The sequence below is a fragment of the Dasypus novemcinctus genome, chromosome 13, assembly GCF_030445035.2.
Source record: "Dasypus novemcinctus isolate mDasNov1 chromosome 13, mDasNov1.1.hap2, whole genome shotgun sequence".
NCBI classification, from domain to species: Eukaryota; Metazoa; Chordata; class Mammalia; order Cingulata; family Dasypodidae; genus Dasypus; species Dasypus novemcinctus.
Genome location: NC_080685.1, coordinates 112,553,682 through 112,574,648, shown reverse-complemented (window position 1 = coordinate 112,574,648; position 20,967 = coordinate 112,553,682). Strand labels below are relative to the sequence as shown.

General features: G+C 36.0%; 1 protein-coding gene across 1 annotated transcript in view; it reads right to left on the bottom strand.

Annotated features, from left to right (window-relative positions):
• The window catches only part of DNAH14 (dynein axonemal heavy chain 14), a 499,447-nt gene that overhangs the window by 287,024 nt on the left and 191,456 nt on the right, over positions 1–20,967 (bottom strand). Inside the window, exons 30-36 of the mRNA XM_058275282.1 lie at positions 17,496–17,727; positions 16,763–16,816; positions 14,860–15,005; positions 13,462–13,530; positions 12,689–12,875; positions 11,999–12,072; positions 8,888–9,059 (exon numbers count right to left, since the gene is read on the bottom strand). Coding sequence (XP_058131265.1) covers positions 8,888–9,059; positions 11,999–12,072; positions 12,689–12,875; positions 13,462–13,530; positions 14,860–15,005; positions 16,763–16,816; positions 17,496–17,727 — 934 coding nt within the window. The remainder of the gene's footprint in view (positions 1–8,887; positions 9,060–11,998; positions 12,073–12,688; positions 12,876–13,461; positions 13,531–14,859; positions 15,006–16,762; positions 16,817–17,495; positions 17,728–20,967) is intronic.

Here is a 20,967-nt window from a genome sequence, read left to right as displayed (position 1 = left end):
GCACTCCATGAGCCCCGAATCCTGGCGTTCCCTGAGCCCACCAGTCTTGGACAGACTCCGAGAGTGGAAGGGTTCTGCTGAAGGGTGTAGAGGAGTCCAAGGAGTGTCGTTTCAGTTGTTCCCCGTCCCCCCACCCCCACCGCCTTTTTGAGCTTTGAGGAACATACCAGCTGGCTTGAGGAGAAACTAGGAAGAGGTAAGAGGTGAATCTCCTGGGGCAGCCTGATTTACCTAAATGCCCTGGGATAGGAAAAATTGGTCTGAGAGAAGGTGGAACCAGGCAATTAACTAGTCCTGTGAAACACAGCTATGGGAGGGGGACAATGGGAAGTGCTTGGCAGGCTTCTAAGCATATTTAGGGTTCCCAGTGAGGTGCGGGTGCTCTCTCAAAGAGACTGAGAGTCATCATTTTCTGTGGTGACTTGGCTCACCAGGGCCCATTTGAGTCTCCGAGGGGAGCCCGCATACAGATTTCCTGCTGCCCGGGGAGAGCAAGAAGGAAGGGGGAGAGGGGGAGGACCAGTTTCCAATCAGTTTATTCAGTTGCAAAGAGGACTCCTTCCTTGAACGCTTGTCTGGTTTTTTTTTCCCCCTTGTCTTTCCTTGATCTCTATCCCCCACCCCCTTATTTTTTTTCTTTTCTTCGATTAGCTGCTGCTGGTGTGTTTCTTGTTTGCCATGCTTCCTCGTTCTCAATTTCTTCTTTTCTGTAGGTACTGATTTAGCTACCAATGCTATCCCTTTTCCTTCCTACATCTTTCCATCTTCTACCTTCTGTTGTTGCTCTTACATTCCACTTCTCTTTGTTCAGCCCTCACTTTTTCTGGCTTTTTATTAATAACACTTCTATTCTAGTTTCTATCTTTAATATCTGTTTATATTAGTGTCCTTTCTTTTCTCTTTCCCTCTATCCTGATCATGCTGACCTTTTAATTCATACTACATTCTTCTCCATATTCAGTTTCCCATCTCATTATAGGTACTCCACTATTTTATTCCTATAACTTTACATGAGTTTAATACTCACTGTCCTAGGTCTTATACGGTTCTTCTACTAACATTTACTATCAATACTACTAACATACTTTTTCTTTTCTTACCTCTTTTGCTTTCCCTGGCCTTAATCTTTTTCCTTCAAGGGAACTTAGACAACAACAAGGAAATAGAATAAGAAAAACAAAGTCAAAGAGAAAACACACACACAAAAACAGCACATAAATAAAACCCAAGACTAGATGCAGAAGCTAATCAACTGAACAAACCCATCAAGATAAAATGATGACCAGACAGCAACAAAAAATTACAAACCATACCAATAACCAGGAAGATATAGCCCAATCCACTGAACAAACTAAAAACAAGGAAGAGGAACATTGAATAACTAATGAAAGCATTCCAAACCAGTATCATGGACCAACTTAGTGAAATGAAGAAAGAGATTAAGGATATTAAGAAAACACTTGGAGAGCACACTGAAGAAATTGTAAACATATGCAAAAATGTAACAGACATGATAGTGATGAATGGCACAATCCAGGAAATCAAAAATACACTCTCAGCAACAACAAAAAAAGAAAAAACAGCAGATTTGAAGAGGCTGAGGAAAGAATTAGTGATGTGAAAGACAGTACCTCTGAAATCAAACAGATAGTAGAATTGATAGATAAAATATAGAAAAAATGTTGCAGAGACTTAGGGATTTGAATGACAACACAAAACTGACAAACATATGCATTATAGGCATACCAGAAGGAGAAGAGAAGGGAAAGGGGACAGAAGGGGTGTTGGAGGAAATAATGGCTTGAAAAACTTCCCAAACCTGTTCAGGGAGATGGATATACATATCCAGGAAATGCAACGCACCCCAAACACTATAACTCCTAACAGGCCTACCCCAAGACATATACTTGTCAAATTATCCAATGCTCAAGACAAAGAGAAAATACTAAAGGCAGCAGAGAAAGGAGAACCATCACATACAAGGGAAGCTCTATAAGATTAAATGCTGATTTCTCATCTGAAACCATGGAGGCAAGCGGGCAGTGGTATGACATAGTCAAGGCACTAAAAGAAAAAAAAAATTGTCCCCAAGAATACTCTGTCCAGCAAAGCTGGCATTCAAAAATAATGGAGAGTTCAATATTCACAGATAAACAGAAACTAAGATAGTATGCCAATAAGAAACCTGCACTTCAAGAAATACTAAAAGGAGTTCTGCAGGAGGAAAGAAAGAAACAGGAGACAGAGTTGGAGGAGAGTGTAAGAACTACTAAAAAGATAAAAAGAGGGAAACGGACTTTGGCCCAGTGGTTAGGGCGTCCGTCTACCACATGGGAGGCCCGCGGTTCAAGCCCCGGGCCTCCTTGACCCGTGTGGAGCTGGCCCATGTGCAGTGCTGATGCGCGCAAGGAGTGCCGTGCCACACAGGGGTGTCCCCCGCGTAGGGGAGCCCCACGCGCAAGGAGTGCGCTCATAAGGAGAGCCGCCCAGCGCGAAGGAGGAAGCAGCCTGCCCAGGAATGGCGCCGCCCACACTTCCCGTGCCGCTGACGACAACAGAAGCGGACAAAGAAACAAGGCGCAGCAAAAAGACACAGAAAACAGACAACCGGGGGAGGGGAGGGGAATTAAAAAAAAAAAAAAAAAGATAAAAAGAAAAAGAAAAACAATATATGACATACACAAATCCAAAAGAAAATATGGCTAATGTAAGTAATTCCTTGAGAGTAATAAAACTAAACATTAATAGATTAAACTCACCTGTCACGAAACACAGATTGTCAGAATGGATAAGGAAATATGACCCATCTATATACTGTCTACAAGAAACCCACCTTAGACCAAGGGATTCAAGGAGGCTGAAAGTGAATTACTGGAAAACAATCTTATAAGCAAACAATTACCAAAAAAAGGCACAAGTAGCTATACTAATATTGGACAAAACAGAGTTTAAATGCAAAACTATTGTGAGAGACAAAGATGGACACTACATATTAGTAAAAGGGGTAATCTTTCATGAAGAAGGAACAATCATAAACATTTATGCACCTAACCAGGGCACCTCAAAATATGTGAGGAAAACACTGGAAAAACTAAATGGAGGAATAGATGCCTCTACAATTATACTGGGGGACTTTAATACACCATTACCACCATTAGACAGAACATCTCAAAGAAAATCAATAAAGAAACAAAGACTTTGAATAATATATTAGAGGATCTGGACCTAATAGACATATACAGAACACTATACCCAAATACAGCATGATATACATTCTTCTCAAGCACACATGGATCATTCTCCAAGAAAGACCACATTCTAGGCCACAGAGAAAGTCTCAATGAATTCAGAAAAATTGAAATCATATAAAATAATTTCTCTGACCACAGTGGAATGAAGTTAGAAATCTGAAAGGACCAGAGAACCAGATTAGGCACAAAGATATGGAAGTTAAGCAACACACTCTTAGACAAACAGTGGGACAAGGAGGAAATCTCAAAACAAATCAGTATCTACCCTTGAAACCAAGGAAAATGACAACACAACATATCAAAACTTATGAGATGCAGCAAAAGTCGTATTGAGAGGGAAATTCATAGCCATAAGTTCATACATCAAAAAAGAAGAAAGAGCTAAAATTGAAGACCTAACTGCACACTTCAAGGAATTAGTAAACAAACAACAAACTAACCCCAGAAAGAAAGAAAGAAAGAAAGAAAGAAAGAAAGAAAGAAAGAAAGAAAGAAAGAAAGAAAGAAAGGAACAACAAAGATCAGAGCAGAACTAAATGAATTAGAAAATAAGAAAGCACTAGAAAAAAATAAACAAAACAAAGACTGCTTCCTTGAGAAGATAAATACAATTGACAAGCCCATAGCTACATTAACAAAGGAAAAAATGAAGGAAGATGCAAATACACAAAATAAGAAAGGAAAAAGGGGATATTACCACTGACCCCACAGAAATAAAGAGTATCATAAGAGGATACTTTGAAAAACTATACCAATAAGGAGGACAATTTAGAGGAAATGGGCAAATTCCTAGAAACACATAAGCAGCCTACTTTGATGAAAGAATTGATGATCTCAACAAACCAAACACAAGTAAAGAGAAAATCAGTCATTAAAAACCTCCCAACTAAGAAGAGTCCTGGGTCAGATGGCTTCACAGATGAATTCTACCAAACATTCTGGAGAGAACTAACACCAATCTTGCTATGCAAGGATAGTTCAACATAAAAAAATCAACCAATGTAAAACACCACATTAACAGATTGAGGGGGAAGAAATCACATATCTATAGATGCAGAAAAAGCATTCGACAGAATACAGCACCCTTTCCTGAAAAACACACTGCAAAAGACAGGAATAGAAAGAAACTTTCTGAACATGATAAAGGTTATACATGAAAAACCAATAGCTAACATCATTTATAATGGTGAAATTCTAAAATCTTTCCCTCTGAGATCAGGAACAAGACAACAATACCCAATATCACCCCTCCTATTTAACATCTGTGTTAGAAGTACTTGCTTGAGCCCTGGGGCAAGAACCAGATATAAAAGGCATCCAAATTGGTAAGGAAGAAGTCAAAATTTCACCATTTGCAGAGGACATGATCCTATACATAGAAAGCCCTGAGAAATTTACAACAAAGCTACTACTGAATTTGTAAATAAGTTCAGTAAAGTTGCACACTATAAGTCAATGTGCAAAAATCAGTAGCATTTCTGTACACCAATAATGAACAAAGTGAGGAGGAAATAGATTTTAAAATACCATTTGCAATAGTAAATTAAAAAATCAAATACCTAGGAATAAATTAACTAAAGATGTAAAAAACTTACATACAGAAAACTACACAACACTGCTAAAGGAAATAAAAGAAGATTTAAATAAGAGGAAGAATATTCCTTGTTCATGGATAGGAAGGTTAAACATCATCAAGATGTCTATCCTACCCAAACTGATCTACAGATCTAATGCAATCTCAATAAAAATCAACACAGTATTTTTTAATGATTTGAAAAAACTAACTATGAAATTTATTTGGAAAAGAAAGAGGCCCCAAATAGCCAAAGACATATTGAAAAAGAAAAATGAAATCGGAGGAGTCATACTACCTGACTTTAAAACATACTGTAAAGCTATAATGGTTAAAAGGCATGGTATTGGCACAAAGATAGACATACTGACCAATGGAACCAAATTGAGAGATACGATATAGATCCTCATATATTCAGTCATCTGATATTCAACAAAGCCACCAAGCCCACTTAACTGGAAGAGAATGGCCTTTTCAACAAATGATGCTTGGAGAGTTGGATATTCATATGCTTTGTCTTTGATAGTCTAATCTCACTATAATTTCTCTACTTATGATTTATTTCTTATTTCTGCTGCTGGTCCTCTACTAGCCCCTTTAATATGAGAGATTTTGTTTTCGTTTGGTTATCTAAATCAACAATTGTCTATGAGATCTTCTGTTCTATATGATTGAATAGGTTGGACTTTTCTGAAACAAGAATTTGCAGGTTCAGCTTTGAACTTAAAATTCTATATCCAAAAAATTGTCATTCAAATATGAGGGCACACCCCCAAATAGTCTAGGTATTAAAGGTATCAGAAGGTTTACTACACAAAAACCTACTTTAAAGACACTCCTGGAAAAAGTTCTTTTAAAAAAGGAGGAATAAATTGAAGAGAAGTCTATAAAAAATATAAAGAGTAATTCTGATAAAATACCTTGTTAATTTACTGTTTTCTAAATATACATATAAATAAAAGCCAGATTTAAGGAAAAAGAAAAAATCAAAATATATCCCCAACAATCAGAAACTAAAATTCTACATAATGTGTGGAACACCAAAGGGAAAGCATGCTAAAGTACATGCATGTCTTGAATGGGTAAGATACAGACATTGAATAAGTTTAATAAATCAATAGAAGCAAAATAATAATGAAAAGCAATCTTTGGGTATGAGTAGTACCACAGAGAATAAACACAAAATAATTACAGAAGGAAACTCAATCAATTCCATAGAAAGCAGAAAAAGAGTGGAAAAAGCAAGTAGAAATTAAATAATATAACAGTAAAGCATCCTAAAATTACAGAAACTACAATAAATAAGTTAAAACCAATAAATACAGAATAGATCATTTCAGATCAGATTAAAAGAAAACATAGTCCACCAATACAATTCCTACAAGACATGCAGTAGAGACAAAGAAAGTATAAAAACCAAGAGAATCAGAAGTGAAATTCTGAAAAAATGATCTCCACTTCCAAATATTGGATAGCCATCTTTTTTTAATAATAATCTTGTTATCTGACTAAATTGATCTAATTATTATGGCAAGAAATATTATATGAACCAAAGAAGGATATAATATACTGGTAAAAGAAGATATAAACTTATATACAACTTATAAAATAACTGCAAACTATAAAGCAACAATTGACAGAAGTGCAAGATGAAATAGATATATCAGCAATTGTAGTTAAAGTCTTAAAAATCCCTTTCAGAAACAGATGGATTAACAGAAAACAAGAAGTGACATCAAAGTTCTGAAATATACAATTAATAGGTTACAAATATATATAAACTTATACCCAAAAAGCAAAGAATACAAATTATTTTTGAATTCAAAAAAGGCACTTAAAAAAAGTCCATCCATTAGATGATATAGGAAACCTCAATAAATTTAAAAGGATCAGTTTATCACAGAATATAGATTTCAAACAAAATTAAAAAGAAATTGAAATTAATAGCAAAATGATAGTTAAAAACCCCATGTTTGTGAAAGTGAAAATACAATTTACTCAATGGGAGAAAACATTTGGAAACCACATATCTGATAAAGGTCTAATATCCAGAGTTTATAAGGAAATCCTTCAACTCAACAATAAAAAAACAAACAATCCAATTTAAAAAGTGGCAAAAGACTTTAATAGACATTTCTCTAAAATGAATATACAAATGGCCAAAAGCAAAAGAAAAGAAGCTCAAGGCCATTAGCAACTGGGGAAATGCAAATCAAAATCACAATGAAATACCATTTCACAACCACTAGAATAGCTACTGTTTTTAAAAAAACAGGAAATTACAAGTGTTGAAGAGGTTGTGGAGAAATAGGAACACTCAATCATTGCTGGTGGGGAAGAAAAATGGAGCAGCCCCTGTAGAAAACAGTTTGACATTTCCTCAGAAAGTTAGGTATAGTTTAACATACAACTTGGTAATCTCTCTTCTAGGTAAATACCCGAAAGAAATGAAAGCAAGGACTCTGTAGATATCTGTACATCAGTGTTTATAATGTGTATTTTTCAAAATTGCCAAAAGATGGAAGCAACCCAAGTGTCCATCAACCGATAAATAGATTTTTTAAAAATGTGGTATGTTCATATGATGGAATATTATTCAACCATGTAAAGGAATGAAGTTCAGATGTATGCTGCAACATGGATGAACCTTGAAGACAGCAAGTTGAATGAAATAAGCCAAGCACAAAGGAGAACTATTGTATGATCTCATTGATATGAAATAATTAAAATAAACGAACTTAGAGGGAGAATATGTAGAATGGGTTTCCAGAGGTGAGGTTCAGGGTAGGGAATGGAAAGTTAATGCTTGAGTTGTACAGAGTTTCTCTTTAGGTTGATTGTAAAGTTTTGGTGATGGGTAGTGGTGATGGTAGCACAACATTGTAAGTGTGATTAACAACCTTGAATTATATGTGTAAATGTGGGTAAAAGGGGAAATTTTAGGTTGTATATATGTTACTAGAATTTAAAAAAAAATTTTAAGAACATAGGAGTATATAGCACACACAAAAAGGCCCATGTTTGGAAACAAAATAACCCTGAGCTATAAAAAGAAATCATAGTTGAAATTAGGAAATATTTATAACTGAATGCTAATTAAAACACTACATGTCAAATTTGTGGAAAACAGCTATAGCAATACTTAAAGGGAAATTTATAGCATTAAATAATTTAGGAAGAAACAATAAAAATAAAAACAACAACAACTACAAGCATTCACATCAAAGAAGCCAGAAAAAAAGAGCATAGGACAAACCCAATGAAACAAAACATATGAAAATAAAGAAGAAACAGGTGGAAATCAATCAAAAAGAGAATAAAAATAATAGAGAAAATAAACAAAGTCAAAAGTTATCTCTTCAGAAAGAATGATTATATCCAGACTGCAAGCAAGATTTATTAAAATGAAAAGAAAATCTATACCAGAAATTTTTAAATGATGAGGCTATTATGAACAACTTAAGTTAAATATGAAAACAAATATATGTGTAAAAATTAGGGGACTTGGATTTATCAAAAGTAACAAAAAATTAAAATGATATTCAAAACCTCTTCTTCCCACCCTTCAAAAATCCAGAACCAAATGTTTATTTAGTGAGTTTTATTATAAAAATTTAAGAAATAGTTCATTTCTAACTCATATAAGATTTTCCAGAAAATGGAAGAAAACCAATTGTTGTCCAGCTCATTTTGAGGAATCAGTGTAATCTTGACTCCAAAACAGAGAAGAACATTTCGCTTTTGATTGTAGATGTGTAAATCTTAAACAACATATTAGCTTAATTTAATCCAATAATGTATTAAACTCACATTATGATCTAGTATGGTGTATCCCAGGAATGCAAGGATGGGTGAATACCAGAAAAGTATCAATATCAATGCAATAAGAAGAGAAAAAGAAATGAGACAGCAGTTGGAAAGGAAAAGACATGGCTACCAAGAAAAACCAAGATAGTTAATATTCTGTAATATGCTATAGTATTTTAAATCCATACCTAGTTTCTTATCTTAATTGATACTCTACATCTAAATCACTTATGACAATTTTCAAAGGTCTTATTACCTCCAAGGCCAGTTGATTTACTTCTGAAACTTTAACTCCAGGAAAAATATCTCCTATAATCTTTTCAAAAATTGGGACATCTTCAGGGATAAGTTTTGGCAAATTAGCTTCTCTTATAGCCTTGATAATGAACAGAGTTTCATCTGTTTCAGAAAAACTGTCACTGGTATTCCTGTAACGGTGGGAGAAAAACACAAGGAAAGAACAAGCTAGCAGGTATGCTCTGGTGACATTAAAGATCATCAATATTATTTTTCAGGGGTGGTCACCACAATATCCTTTCCTCTTCTCCCCCACTGCATAGCAGCTATGGTGGTTTGGGTGGGCGTAACCCAATTCCTAGCTCCAGTGATGGGCCCTGACTGGTCTAGAACAATCAGAGTAAGACCATTTCTCAGTGACAGTGGGACAGGCATTTTATCAATCAGGGCTTTTAACTGCAAATAACATAAATAAATTCTGGCTAATATCAAATGAAAATTAATGTAGCATTAATTTATAAAAAATCTCTAGGAGGACCAGAGAACCAGACCTGCTGGCTATTCAACTGGGAATGAGGACCAAAATCACGTCACATGAATGGGTCCTGTGAAGACACGACTGACGTGGCTAAGGGCTCAGAGGGGCACCTGCCCCACCAGTGCTGATGCTGCCACAAGAACTCCCGCTCACTGTCGTTTCCACCAACAGTGACTAGGGCTGCTGCCTTTGCTACGACCCTCTAAGAAGGATTCTGGGTAGAACCTCTTTCTTTTCTCAGGTGTAGTGATCTTAGGTGCTTAGGAGGTAAGTCAGAAGTCCTGGGAAGAATGGGGTGAGGTGGAGGGAGAGGAAGGGTCAGAAAAGGGAAGAGGCAAGAGGCAAGAAGAATTACAATTTTTTGTGATAGGAAGGGCTGAGGGACTTGTAAAAAGCAAAGTTGTATGATATTCATGTTTAAGTTGTTTGCTGTGCTTTACTCTGATTTTTAAAATTCCCTAAATCTCTTTACAGTACAGTCAACTTCACACACTAACATTGATTCTATGGTACTCTGGGTTAAACCAGAAAGAAGAGAGCTGCTCTCAGTGACAGGAGACAGACTGAGAACACAGTGGAAACTGGAGGTTCATGGGAATTCTGAGTTTTCTGCAATTTTAAGAAAACTAATCAGGTACTTTGAAAGGACACTGTCCATGTGCTGCAGTGGTTCTCCAGAATGTATCCGCTGGGTGCAGTGGATGTGCCACAATGAATGAAGAGTTTGTTGACGTGGGAAGGGTGGGGTGGGTGGGGTGGGGGTTATATGGGGACCTCATATTTTTTTAATGTAACATTTAAAAGAAAATAAAGAAAAAAATAAAGATATTTTTATAATCAAAAAAAAAAAAAGAAAGAAAGAAAGGACAGGGTACCTCAGTCACTGGTGTACTTATTTATGTAAAGAACTAGGTGACTAAGTAAGACCCAAGGACTTGGGAACCTTGGAAGTTAACACTTCGGTTTCATATAGAAATATGATTTCTCTTTAATTTTAAAATAATTATATAACATTTCTTAACAGACACAGTTGACACACAATATTATACATTTTGCAGTATATGTCTCAGTTCTTTCTTTTTAAGAAATGTTACAGAACTAAAGCTTCATCACAATCTGCTGCAAAATTTTATACTTTTTAACTACACATATATTTATACATAAACAATATATATGTCTTTTAAAAAATCATATAAATGGTATCATACTGATATACCTTTTTTAACATATTCATAATTATGTTTTTATTTGATTTAGAGAATAATACATCCATATAGCCCAAAATCAAACCAATACAAACAGGCAAACATTGAGAAGTCTTGTTCCTGAATTCCTGTTCCCCCCCATTCCTTATAGTAATGGAAAACAATGTCTACTTCCCTACAGCCTCACCGAAGAAAATGCTGTCCAACTTTTATATTTTTGGCTATCTAAGTTAAAAATAGTATTTCAGTGTAGTTTTAATTTGTATTTCTCTCATTATGAATAGAGTTGAGTGTATTTTCATACATTTAAGGGACTTGATATCTTTTTCTGAGAACTCTCTGTTGCTATATTTTGCCCATTTTTCTATCTGGTTGTCATTCTTCCCAATTTTCTAGGAATATTTATGTATTATGGGGATGAGCTATTTGACTATGATATTAGCTGCAAATGTCTTTTTCCTGGTTTGTCATTTGTATTTGTTGACCATTTATCAATCTTTTCTTTTAGGGTTTCTGGATTCAGAGTCTTAGTTGAAAGGCTTTCTGTACTCCAAGGATATATAGGACACATTTTTTTCCCCTTTAAACACTTCTATGCATTTAAAATCTTTGATCCTTTTAGAGTTTGTCCTGGTGAATGAAGTGAACCATGATTCCAACTTCATCTTTATACAGATGGCTGTTTAGTTTTCCCAACACCATCATTAAAAAGTCTATTCTTGTCCCCTGGCTTATAAACAAGGTGCCCATATGTATTTGAATCTATATCTAGACTTCCTATTCTGTTTCATTAGTTTGCCTTTTCTACTCATGAACCAATACTGTGGTGTAAGGCCTGAAATTAAGATTCAATATCAAGTACTGCCTGGACAAAGCAAAATTCTGAGAGCCATTTGGGTATTTTTCCTGGGGTTGTGTTTCCATTCATGAATTAACATTTGGAGTATTTAAGTCTTTAGGATGTTTAGTCCTTTAAGATGTTACGATATTAAGAATGTAGGGTATTATTTTATTATTCATTTGTATCTTTCCACAGAGTTTTAAAAAATTTCTAATAAGGGTTTTACACATTTGTCGTAGAAGTATATCTATTTAGGTTTTACACTTATTAAGTTACTGCTCTTCCAATGGATTATTTTATTCCATTATTTCTTTTATTACATAAAGTAAAGCACACTTTTTAAATAATGGGCTTTTAAAAAAATTCTCAGAGCTTTTTGTGAATTTTTCCTTCTTCTTCTTGCAGGTCCTTAAACAACCTCTACCGTATTTTACTGTGACACTCTGGGAGCATACCGTTTTATCTTATCATCACCACTTAAAATCCCACAAATTATCTTCCCAGTGATACATAATTTCCTTTGAATTAACTCAAAATTCAACTGACCATTTAAACTCCCGTTCCTTCTTTCCCGTCATCAATACTGTCTTCAGGGACCTCAGGCCAAAATCATAATGGTCCTATCAAAATTATAATATTTGTGTTATTGAAATGTCTGAAGGAAAAAAATGATACAATTTGTAAACAAATGCATACACAGTAAATCACTGTTCATCTATGCTGTGAAGAGTAACAGTGATATGAATTCAAGAAACTCCCAATTCTGCTCCTCATACTCTCACTTCCCTCCCAAAATGGTGCTCCTAAGAGTCTCCTTAAAAGAAGGATTGACAAGTATTATAGAAAGTCGTTAAAGGCTATCAGTGTCTAAATTAGATTTTCTCTGAAATGGAAAGAGTGTTGAAAGAAAAGAGGCACACTTTGGAGATGATAATGTAGTTAGTTGTCCAAACCATTTTAGTTTAGAAACAAATACTCATTAAGCTGACAGCCCTAGAAAAGTAATTCTCCAGTATTTAACGTAAGAAATTATCCATTACTCTCTCCAGATCTTGGAGGAAAGGCTTGAAATCTTGGCTGAACCTATATATTGATTTTCACCTAATTTGGTAGATGGTATATGGTATATGGTATGTAGATAGGAATTCTAGCCCAACTATTTTCCTAGGTCATTCCTGTATGAATACTATACACAGAAAAGCTGTATTTAAATATTTTGCGAAAGCATCTCTTTACCTGTTGTGAGAGCTGTTTGCCAGCTAATTCATAAAGGTAAGCTAGCTTTCCAGAGAGTGATTTTGCAGTTTTAAAGCCAACTGAAAACAGCATTATTTCAGCTATCATTTGATAATGGGGCACCATCATTGCCATTGGGCGAAACAGAGATTTTAAGTTATCTGGGAGTTCTACTCGACCTTTGTATCTTAAGAGAACAAGAAAAACAAACAAACACCACTTTTTTGCTTTATAGATGAAGAATCACATAACATATTTTCCCCCCAAATAAATCTATTGCCTTTCTACATGTCCTTTATCTGAAAACAGGAAGTTTACATGATACTTTGTTTTACCTTTTATCTCTTGGTTTATTATCATTTCTTCCTAGAGCTCACTTCAGATCCGCTCCCCCTGATTTCCTGGGCTTCAAAGCATTCAGCCACCAGCTATTTACTGACCCTGTTTAGCCTCCCCTCCCTCTAACTCCCGCATTCCTCCTCCTGTCCCTCTCACCAGCTTTTCAGCCTGTGTCCTCTCTGTGACCAACTGCTCACCTTTTCCTTTCTCCCTGGCTATTGAGGAAATGAAAATGCCCCTTGGTCAGAAGCTGAAGGTGAGATCACCTACATGGGTAAGTGCAGACTTGCAGCTGTTGGTAAATGGTACAGGCAGGTCAGAGGGGAGGTGGGGGATGAAAGATACATAATGTTCGCCAATTCCATCTGAGAGTAAGATTTCAGAAAAGGATTTTGGTCTGTGCCCTTTCCTACCGTAAATTCACTGATACTTACCCAGGGTTCATGGTGATAAATATTGCACAAGACATATTGATACGAATTTCTTTTCCTTCCAGCACAAACCTACAATATATTACAGTATTTATCACTAAAAAAGAAAACTGTTTCCTCTAGGCCAAAGTATGTTAAAACTACAAATAAGTTTGGGAACTTTCCTAAGGCTGTGTTAAATTTAAACCTAAACAGAGTATACCGGCAAAACAACAGCAAGAGAAAGGCAGGAAAGTAGAAGCTCATTTGTAGCCAAAGTTGTGACTCCTGCTGGGATTGTGCCTGAAAACGTCTAAGGACCTTTTCGGGACTTGAGGCTGGAGGAACCGTCTGAAGAAGCCCAGGGAAAGGAGCCTGGCAAGACGCCTGGGACATCTAGTAGCCCTGTCAGTGGCACAGGAGGCCACAGGCAGAGTTTCTGCTTCAGCGTAGAACACAGGCCTCTTCTGGCACTTTTATTTAAGTAACCCTTGGCATGGATTTAACTGTCCTATAGTCAGAATCAGCCGTAGAGACAAGAAGGAGAAATCTGCAAGGATTTCTCAGGAGATAGCAATGAGAGTAGTCAAAACAGGAGAGGAGGAGCAATTGGGACAAAACCTGGGGACTTCCTGTACATAACTGGGAAAAACGTTAGAGGATGAGGTGTGGGAAAGAATCAGTGAAACACAAGTTACTGTGACCCCCATCTATATCTGAACACGTGAGGCCTGGCAACACAGAATGTAACAGTTTGGACAAAATCCAAGAGAATAATCTAGAAGGGAGTGCCTATTAGTTTAAGCATCAAGTTAGAAATATTTGACTTTAATAGAAATTTAAACTTACAAATCCTACAAAATCACTTATCATGTGAGTTCCTGAGTTTTTGTGAAGGGGAAAAATTTTTTGCTTGTATAAGTAAACATTAGAAATTCTGATATAAAATATTGTTATTATAGGGATTTTCAAGGAAAGCACATTAATTCAGAGTAAAGAAACAGAAGAACCATCAGGGTTGTGGCCCATAAGATTTTTGTTTAACAAATATACAATGTAGAATTAAAGAAAAAAAAAAACTTTTGTTTAGTTTCACCATTCATCCTAAAATGAAAAGGTACTAAGAGAATATAAGCTGGAAAAATATATATACTTATGCTATATTTGCATTATTGTCCTGGTAGCTTAGGAGACAATTCCACACTTGGGCAAGAGTTTGGAGAGCTCCAATTTGATCAGAACGTTAGAGTAATATATATTTTCACATTGTTTGCCAGACAAAGGAATTTCAGGACAAGTGCTCTTTGAAGTATGTGCTTTAAAAAAAAATCCACTGATTTTTTATTATTCAACAATAATTTACTAAATGGTAACTGCATGTCAGATTTCCATTCAAAAGATATAAATATATTCAACAAATACCTGACAGAATAGCTGTCTTTTGCTGCCTTAATTGTTTGGATCTGTGAGGCAATTACGGAGAGAACTTCCACATCAATTCTATTGAACTCGTCGAAACAACACCATGATCCTGACTGAACCAGTCCAAAGAAGAATTTTTCTATTATCTTTAAAATAAGAAAGATCAATTACTGAAATTATTATAAAGGTGGGAAAATTTACTGGAATATTCATTTGTTCCCATCAAACTCAAACCAAGCCGACACCTTCTGCATTTCGTCACCTCAGGCATTGTGAGGGCTGAAAGCGACAGTGGCGTAGACTCAGGATGAGCCAACTGCTCTGTCTCTTGTCAGCCCTTAAATGGGCAAACCCTGATGCTCACAGGGTCTCTGCAGTCAGGACCATGGTTTACGTTTGCAGAGTGGCCATAGACCACTCCTGCGGGCAACATTTACTTCCCATATTTGCACACTGGCATTGCTTTTAGTCCTAAGGTGTCTGGAGAAAGGGGCTCCTTTATCTTTCTCTATCAGGCGAAAACTCGCCTCTGGGTTGGGGTGGGATGCCGGGTAAGTAAAGCGACTGAGTGAACCAGCCCCAAATTAAGACATCCTACTGGGCCAGGACGGAGTGGGCCAGCTAATGTGAGCAGCTGCTACTCATTTTCTGCTAGTTACTGCGGGACAGACATAGGGGGCCAGATCCTCTGGTGTTCTGTAGGATCCTGGAAGTTTGGATTGAAATGAACTGATCTGTAAATGTTAGCAAATAAAATGAAACAACAAACAAAAAAACAAAACCACTGTTAGGCCAAACAGAGTATCTGTGACTGAATGCAGGTTGAAGGATGCCTGAACTCAATGAGATTTTAACAGGTGTCACGGAAAGGGAAGGAAGAAGGGATGAGACAGAAAGAGGAGACCTTCAGATCCAGAAGGGTACAGAGGTTGGCTCCTCACATTGGCCAGCAGGAATCAGATCTTGTTTTTACTTAAATTTTTAATATTTTGTTCATCATGATTTTTTGGATATGTATTTTTATTTTTAAAAATATTGGCATTAAAAAAGTTTTTGCTCAGGAGGCAAGTACCTCATTTGCTTCAGCCCTGCTGGGCTCCACTGGAGTTTAGTTCTCAGGAGGCAGCAAGAGACTCTATTTAAAAAGTGCCTTAAAAATAATAATCGCGTCTGCTTATTTATGCTTATTGATTTTTGTAATGTGTTAAATGAGCACTAATTGGAAATTGAGGGTCTCAGAGGTAATATGCTTTCAATTACAGATAAAATGACAGCAATAAAATGTAAATGGTTTGGATTTAACATAAAAAACAAATTAGAGTATTTTGAAACTGAGTAAATTTCTAATAGGCACCGATGTAAATGAAATTTTAATAGCTCATTTAAATATTTCAGAGTGTTATGAGGTATATTTTAAATAATGTGCAATCAAAAAAAAAACAAGGCTTAAGTAAATTATCATCATCCATATAAACTACTTTGACTCAATTTTCGTGTTAATTATAATAGCTTCATTGCTCTTAATTACCTTTCCAGTAAATGAATGTATAGGGTCAGAACATAAAAAAATAAATTTACTTTACTAAAATAGTACTCTTAACTGCTTTTTAAATTTTTGTTCTATATAAGATTTTGTGTGGAAACAATCCTACTGTCAAAGTTTGGAAACCATTATCTTAAGAAGTAATTGAGTGGAACTAAAAGCAAACTATATAATGTTTGAAGTTTCTATTGCATTCTAAATTTCTATTCTATTCTGTTAGTTTAAGAGAATTAGTAGCATTTACAGTTCTACTAATACTTAATAGCTAAGATAAATATTTCTCTTGCTCTCTTATTCCTCAATGAATTATTTTTATTATCTAAAACAGTATTTTTCTAAGTGTATACGATTAAGCTTTACCTTATAATCCAAATCTTCAAAACAGTTGAAAACCACACAGTGTTTGCCTAGGGCCTGGGAAATAAAAACACTATTTTAATATACTTATTATATATATGCCATAAATTGTCAAGGTTAAACCTGCCAGTGCAATAAAATTCTTTACTTTTTATTTTATTTTTTACAATAAAAACAATAAGAAAACCAAATTTAGAGATCCACACACCTCAAGAAGTATAAAAGTACACACACTGTTAAAGTGTAGTTGATTAGTAAATGGCACATTAAGGACATGATTTTATACAAATCAACAAATAAAGAAAACCTTCCAGTGTCACAAACTTTATCATTTGCTTTCATAAGTTGCTTCTCTCTCTCTCTCTTTTTCTCTCTTTCTCAAACACACACAAAAAGACTAGGCAAAAGTCCATGTCTGAGAAGCAAAATAATGAATCATCCCTACGGTAAGGGGAGAGGGGGAAATGACCATTCACATATCAGTACGTTAAAGGTTGGTAGAACGATGTTCTAAGTAAATATGCTGTGAAGCGTATTTTTGGTTTACTGGGATCCCAAGTCTCAGCACATAGCAGGCATTCAAAAACTGATGAATTGGATAAATAAATGATTTGATAATTGTCAAGTGCTATGAACATCTTAATAGGAGGAATGGTCTAAATTTACGATACCATTAAAGTTTGTGGGATCAAAAGAAAGAAGTGTGTGTTTATTCTGGATACAGAAAGTCACTCACTCTGGCTAGATCTTTGACAGTCTCGGTTTTCCCGGCCCCGGTTGGACCAGCGGGGCAGCCTCCTAGGTTCCAGTGCAGGGCTGCGGTGAGCGTGAGCCAGCACCGGGCCGTGAGAGGAGTGATGACCAGCCTGGGCGAGCAGCCCAAGTACTCGTAGCCGTAGGTAAAGGTGGCATCTCCTTGAGATACGTAGCACAACTTTTGTTTTTCATTCCATTTGTACTGCAAATGTCTGGAAACAATATTTTAAATTCTTATAATATTTGGGCAGAATTATTTATTATGTTTTTTCATGTATAGATACATAATATAAGTGTACAATGGAGTGTAGATTAAAATTCAGAAATCAAAGCATTCAAATCAAATTAAAAGAGTGATATAAAATTCATCAATGATTGATTAGAGATGAAATAAAACTTTGAAGACTATAGATGTTTGAGCATTCTTCCCTCTTCCTTGCTGAATCATGCTGCTTTGGTGTGGTATTGTCAGGCTAAACAGAGGATTTATATAAGAAACAGCCCCTCTGAAATGTATTATGGTTTCCAGTTAGAAGGTGGTTGAGGATATTGCTCTTACACCCTGGACAATTGTATCCTGGGTACTGGGGAGAAATGTTATTTGTTCTATATATCAGCAATAGTTATACTTTGGAGAAACTAACTTGAATTTATCTTATGAACACTGTGAATTGTGTAACTGACCATAAATTTTCTTCTTTACAAGGCTTTGAGTTAAATTTGTGACCCATTCTAACTTTATGGTATGCATTCTTGTCTCTCTTTATGTCCCCACTAGGGCTGACTCAATTCCAAAAAACGTACATGTTTAGATAATATCAAAGGAGAAATATTAGAGAATATTTTGGAAAGAATTTGATAGTTGATATTTTAAAATAGCATCATAATGGGCATCATAATGGGCAAAATCATCCTTAAACATTTTTAATACTTTAGTGCTATTTCATTTTTGAATCACAAGTGGAAGAAGGCATAATAACTTTTCAGAATTTATGCTTACTAAGGTCTCAGTCTGGCATTGGTTTTCATCTTTGTTTGACTTTCATCTCTCAGTCCACTTTCAATTTCTGCTATCATAAAGTGCTATCTTAAAGAACTAGCATTTGTTTTAAGTTTCAAGTACTAAATAATTATTTACATAGAAAAACAGTTTCTAGAGCATTAGCCATTCTATTATTCTTTCTCTCGAACAGAGGTTCCCAAACCTTCTTGGTTCATGGTATCCTAAATATCTTGTTAATTCCTTTATGATACCCCAAGGCCAAAAGAAATATCTAACAGTTCTTTTTATTAATTGTTTGGTCCAAGACAGCTTACTGTCTTAATGACTCAGCAGTCTGACTGAAAATATTATACAAATAAATTGAAAGAAAATATTTTTTATTTCACTCTTAAATAACCTTAGTTATTTACTAATGGGATATGTGCCTGTGATGCAATATAAACTTCTCAAATCTTAGAATCAGATTGGATACTATCAACCTAATTTTCTGTATCACATGTATTTTCATGCAATATTTGCTCTTTAGTAAGAACCACCACCAAAAACCCAGTTTTGCCAAGATAAGAAGTCACTGAAAGGTATGAAATGAGACCTAATGTAAAAACTGTGAACTACCTAGCTAGTAGTTTGCTTGGTATCCAACAGAAATTGTCAATCTCTGTGATTTCTTCAGAAATTTAGAATATTTTGCAGTGACCCTGTCAATTCCCTTTGGTGCCCTGGGGCACCTTGACACACAGTTTGGGAACGATGGCCCTAGACTCACAGAGACATTCACAGAGTCTCATCAGAATCTTCTCTTTCCTAGTTTACTTTCCAAATATCATCATAACACCTTTTCATCTTCACTTTTAAAGGGAGCTAATAGAAAGTAATAATGTTATACTAGTCTTTTTGCAGGGTGATTATTCATAAACATGGCATATTTTCTTTGTCAATTAAGCATACAATTATACTTTTGTGATAAAAGGAACATGCCGATATATATCAAATATATAGTATACAGGTAATTGCACTGAGACCTGCACTGAGATCAAGCAGAAATCTATTGAGCCCAGGGAAGGGTGTCCAATACCCACCATGGACTCAAGTTACGGTGAACATGCAGACATCCCACAACCATCCAGCACCTACAATCCAACCCAGAGAGGGAGCCTTCTTGGAAGTAGCTTCTCCAGCTATAGTCCAACCTGAAGGCAACTACAGTTCAGGCCAACATCTTGATGCAACTTCATGAAGGACCTTGAGCCAAGCCATAAAGGTGTCCTGCCCCAGATGCAGCTGCAGGAGCGAGGCCCTGGTGAAGCCCTCGTTAGACAAGTTCTCCCACCTGTTCTGTCTCTGGATTGGATCTGCAGCCACCGGAAAGGAATTGCAATACATTGGGAAGATGTGTTATGATGGGAAAATGTACTACAGCTCATCCCTCCAGAGCCGCAGCACCCTCCCTAGAGACTCATCCAGGAACCCACTTTCTCTGCATCTAAGCACCTTGATGTCTGAGGATGTGGCTGAGGATTACCATGCAGGAGTCACAGTGAGAGGAGGTCAGGGTGAGCCCAGACACAAACTCTCCTCCAGGGAGTGTAGAAGGAGGCTGAAGTGCGGGAACCCACCAAGACCAAGACCAAGGCCCATGCCATGGATAGGGACAGAGTGTTTGATGGTAGGAAGACCGCTTTTTGGTTTTTAAGTTTTTTTTCCCTGATCTTGTTTTTTTTTTTCTATGAGCCCATATTTTCCTGAGACTCTCCCCTCCTTCCTGCCTTGCTGCCATCTATTTCTCTTTTAAAGAAAAATGAAACAAACTATGGTTTTTAAAAATAATAATAAAAATAAAAAATAAAATATACATGTAAAATGTATATATTTTTTAACAGTGGCGTTAGTCAACCATACCTTTCTGTTCCATTTCCCTAGTGTCATTCTGATGAAAGGAAATTTATGCTAACTGCAGAATGTCTTAAAAATGAACTTTTCTTGAAAATGAAAGACCTTAAATAATGTAGGCAGGTCAACTTGCTTCCCATGATCAGAAGAAAGCTTTAGAAATAAAATAAATTCAAAAGTTTGAAAAGTTACATTTATTATGGGAATCTTATGCTTGCTCTCATCTCACCAAGGTCAGCAGCCTCTATTTTTCTCTACTTTCATATTTCACTAATTGATTCTGGGTGGGGGAAGTGTTTTGAGTTAAGGGATTGGCTGGAAATGTTCTCTGGTTTATTTTCCAACTTAATCTGTTCCAGACTGACAGAGCACAGGGAAAAGAAAATGCTTGAGATACCACCACTGAAAACTACTAACTGCCCCTATGGCTCAAAGGCAATAAAGGAAAATACAGTTAATAGAAAAGCATAGCCAGGCCAGGTAGATAAAGCAGAAAGAAGTAAGAATCAGGGGAAATGACAGTGGAAACGAGAAAGAAGAAAGCACAGGAATATAGTAC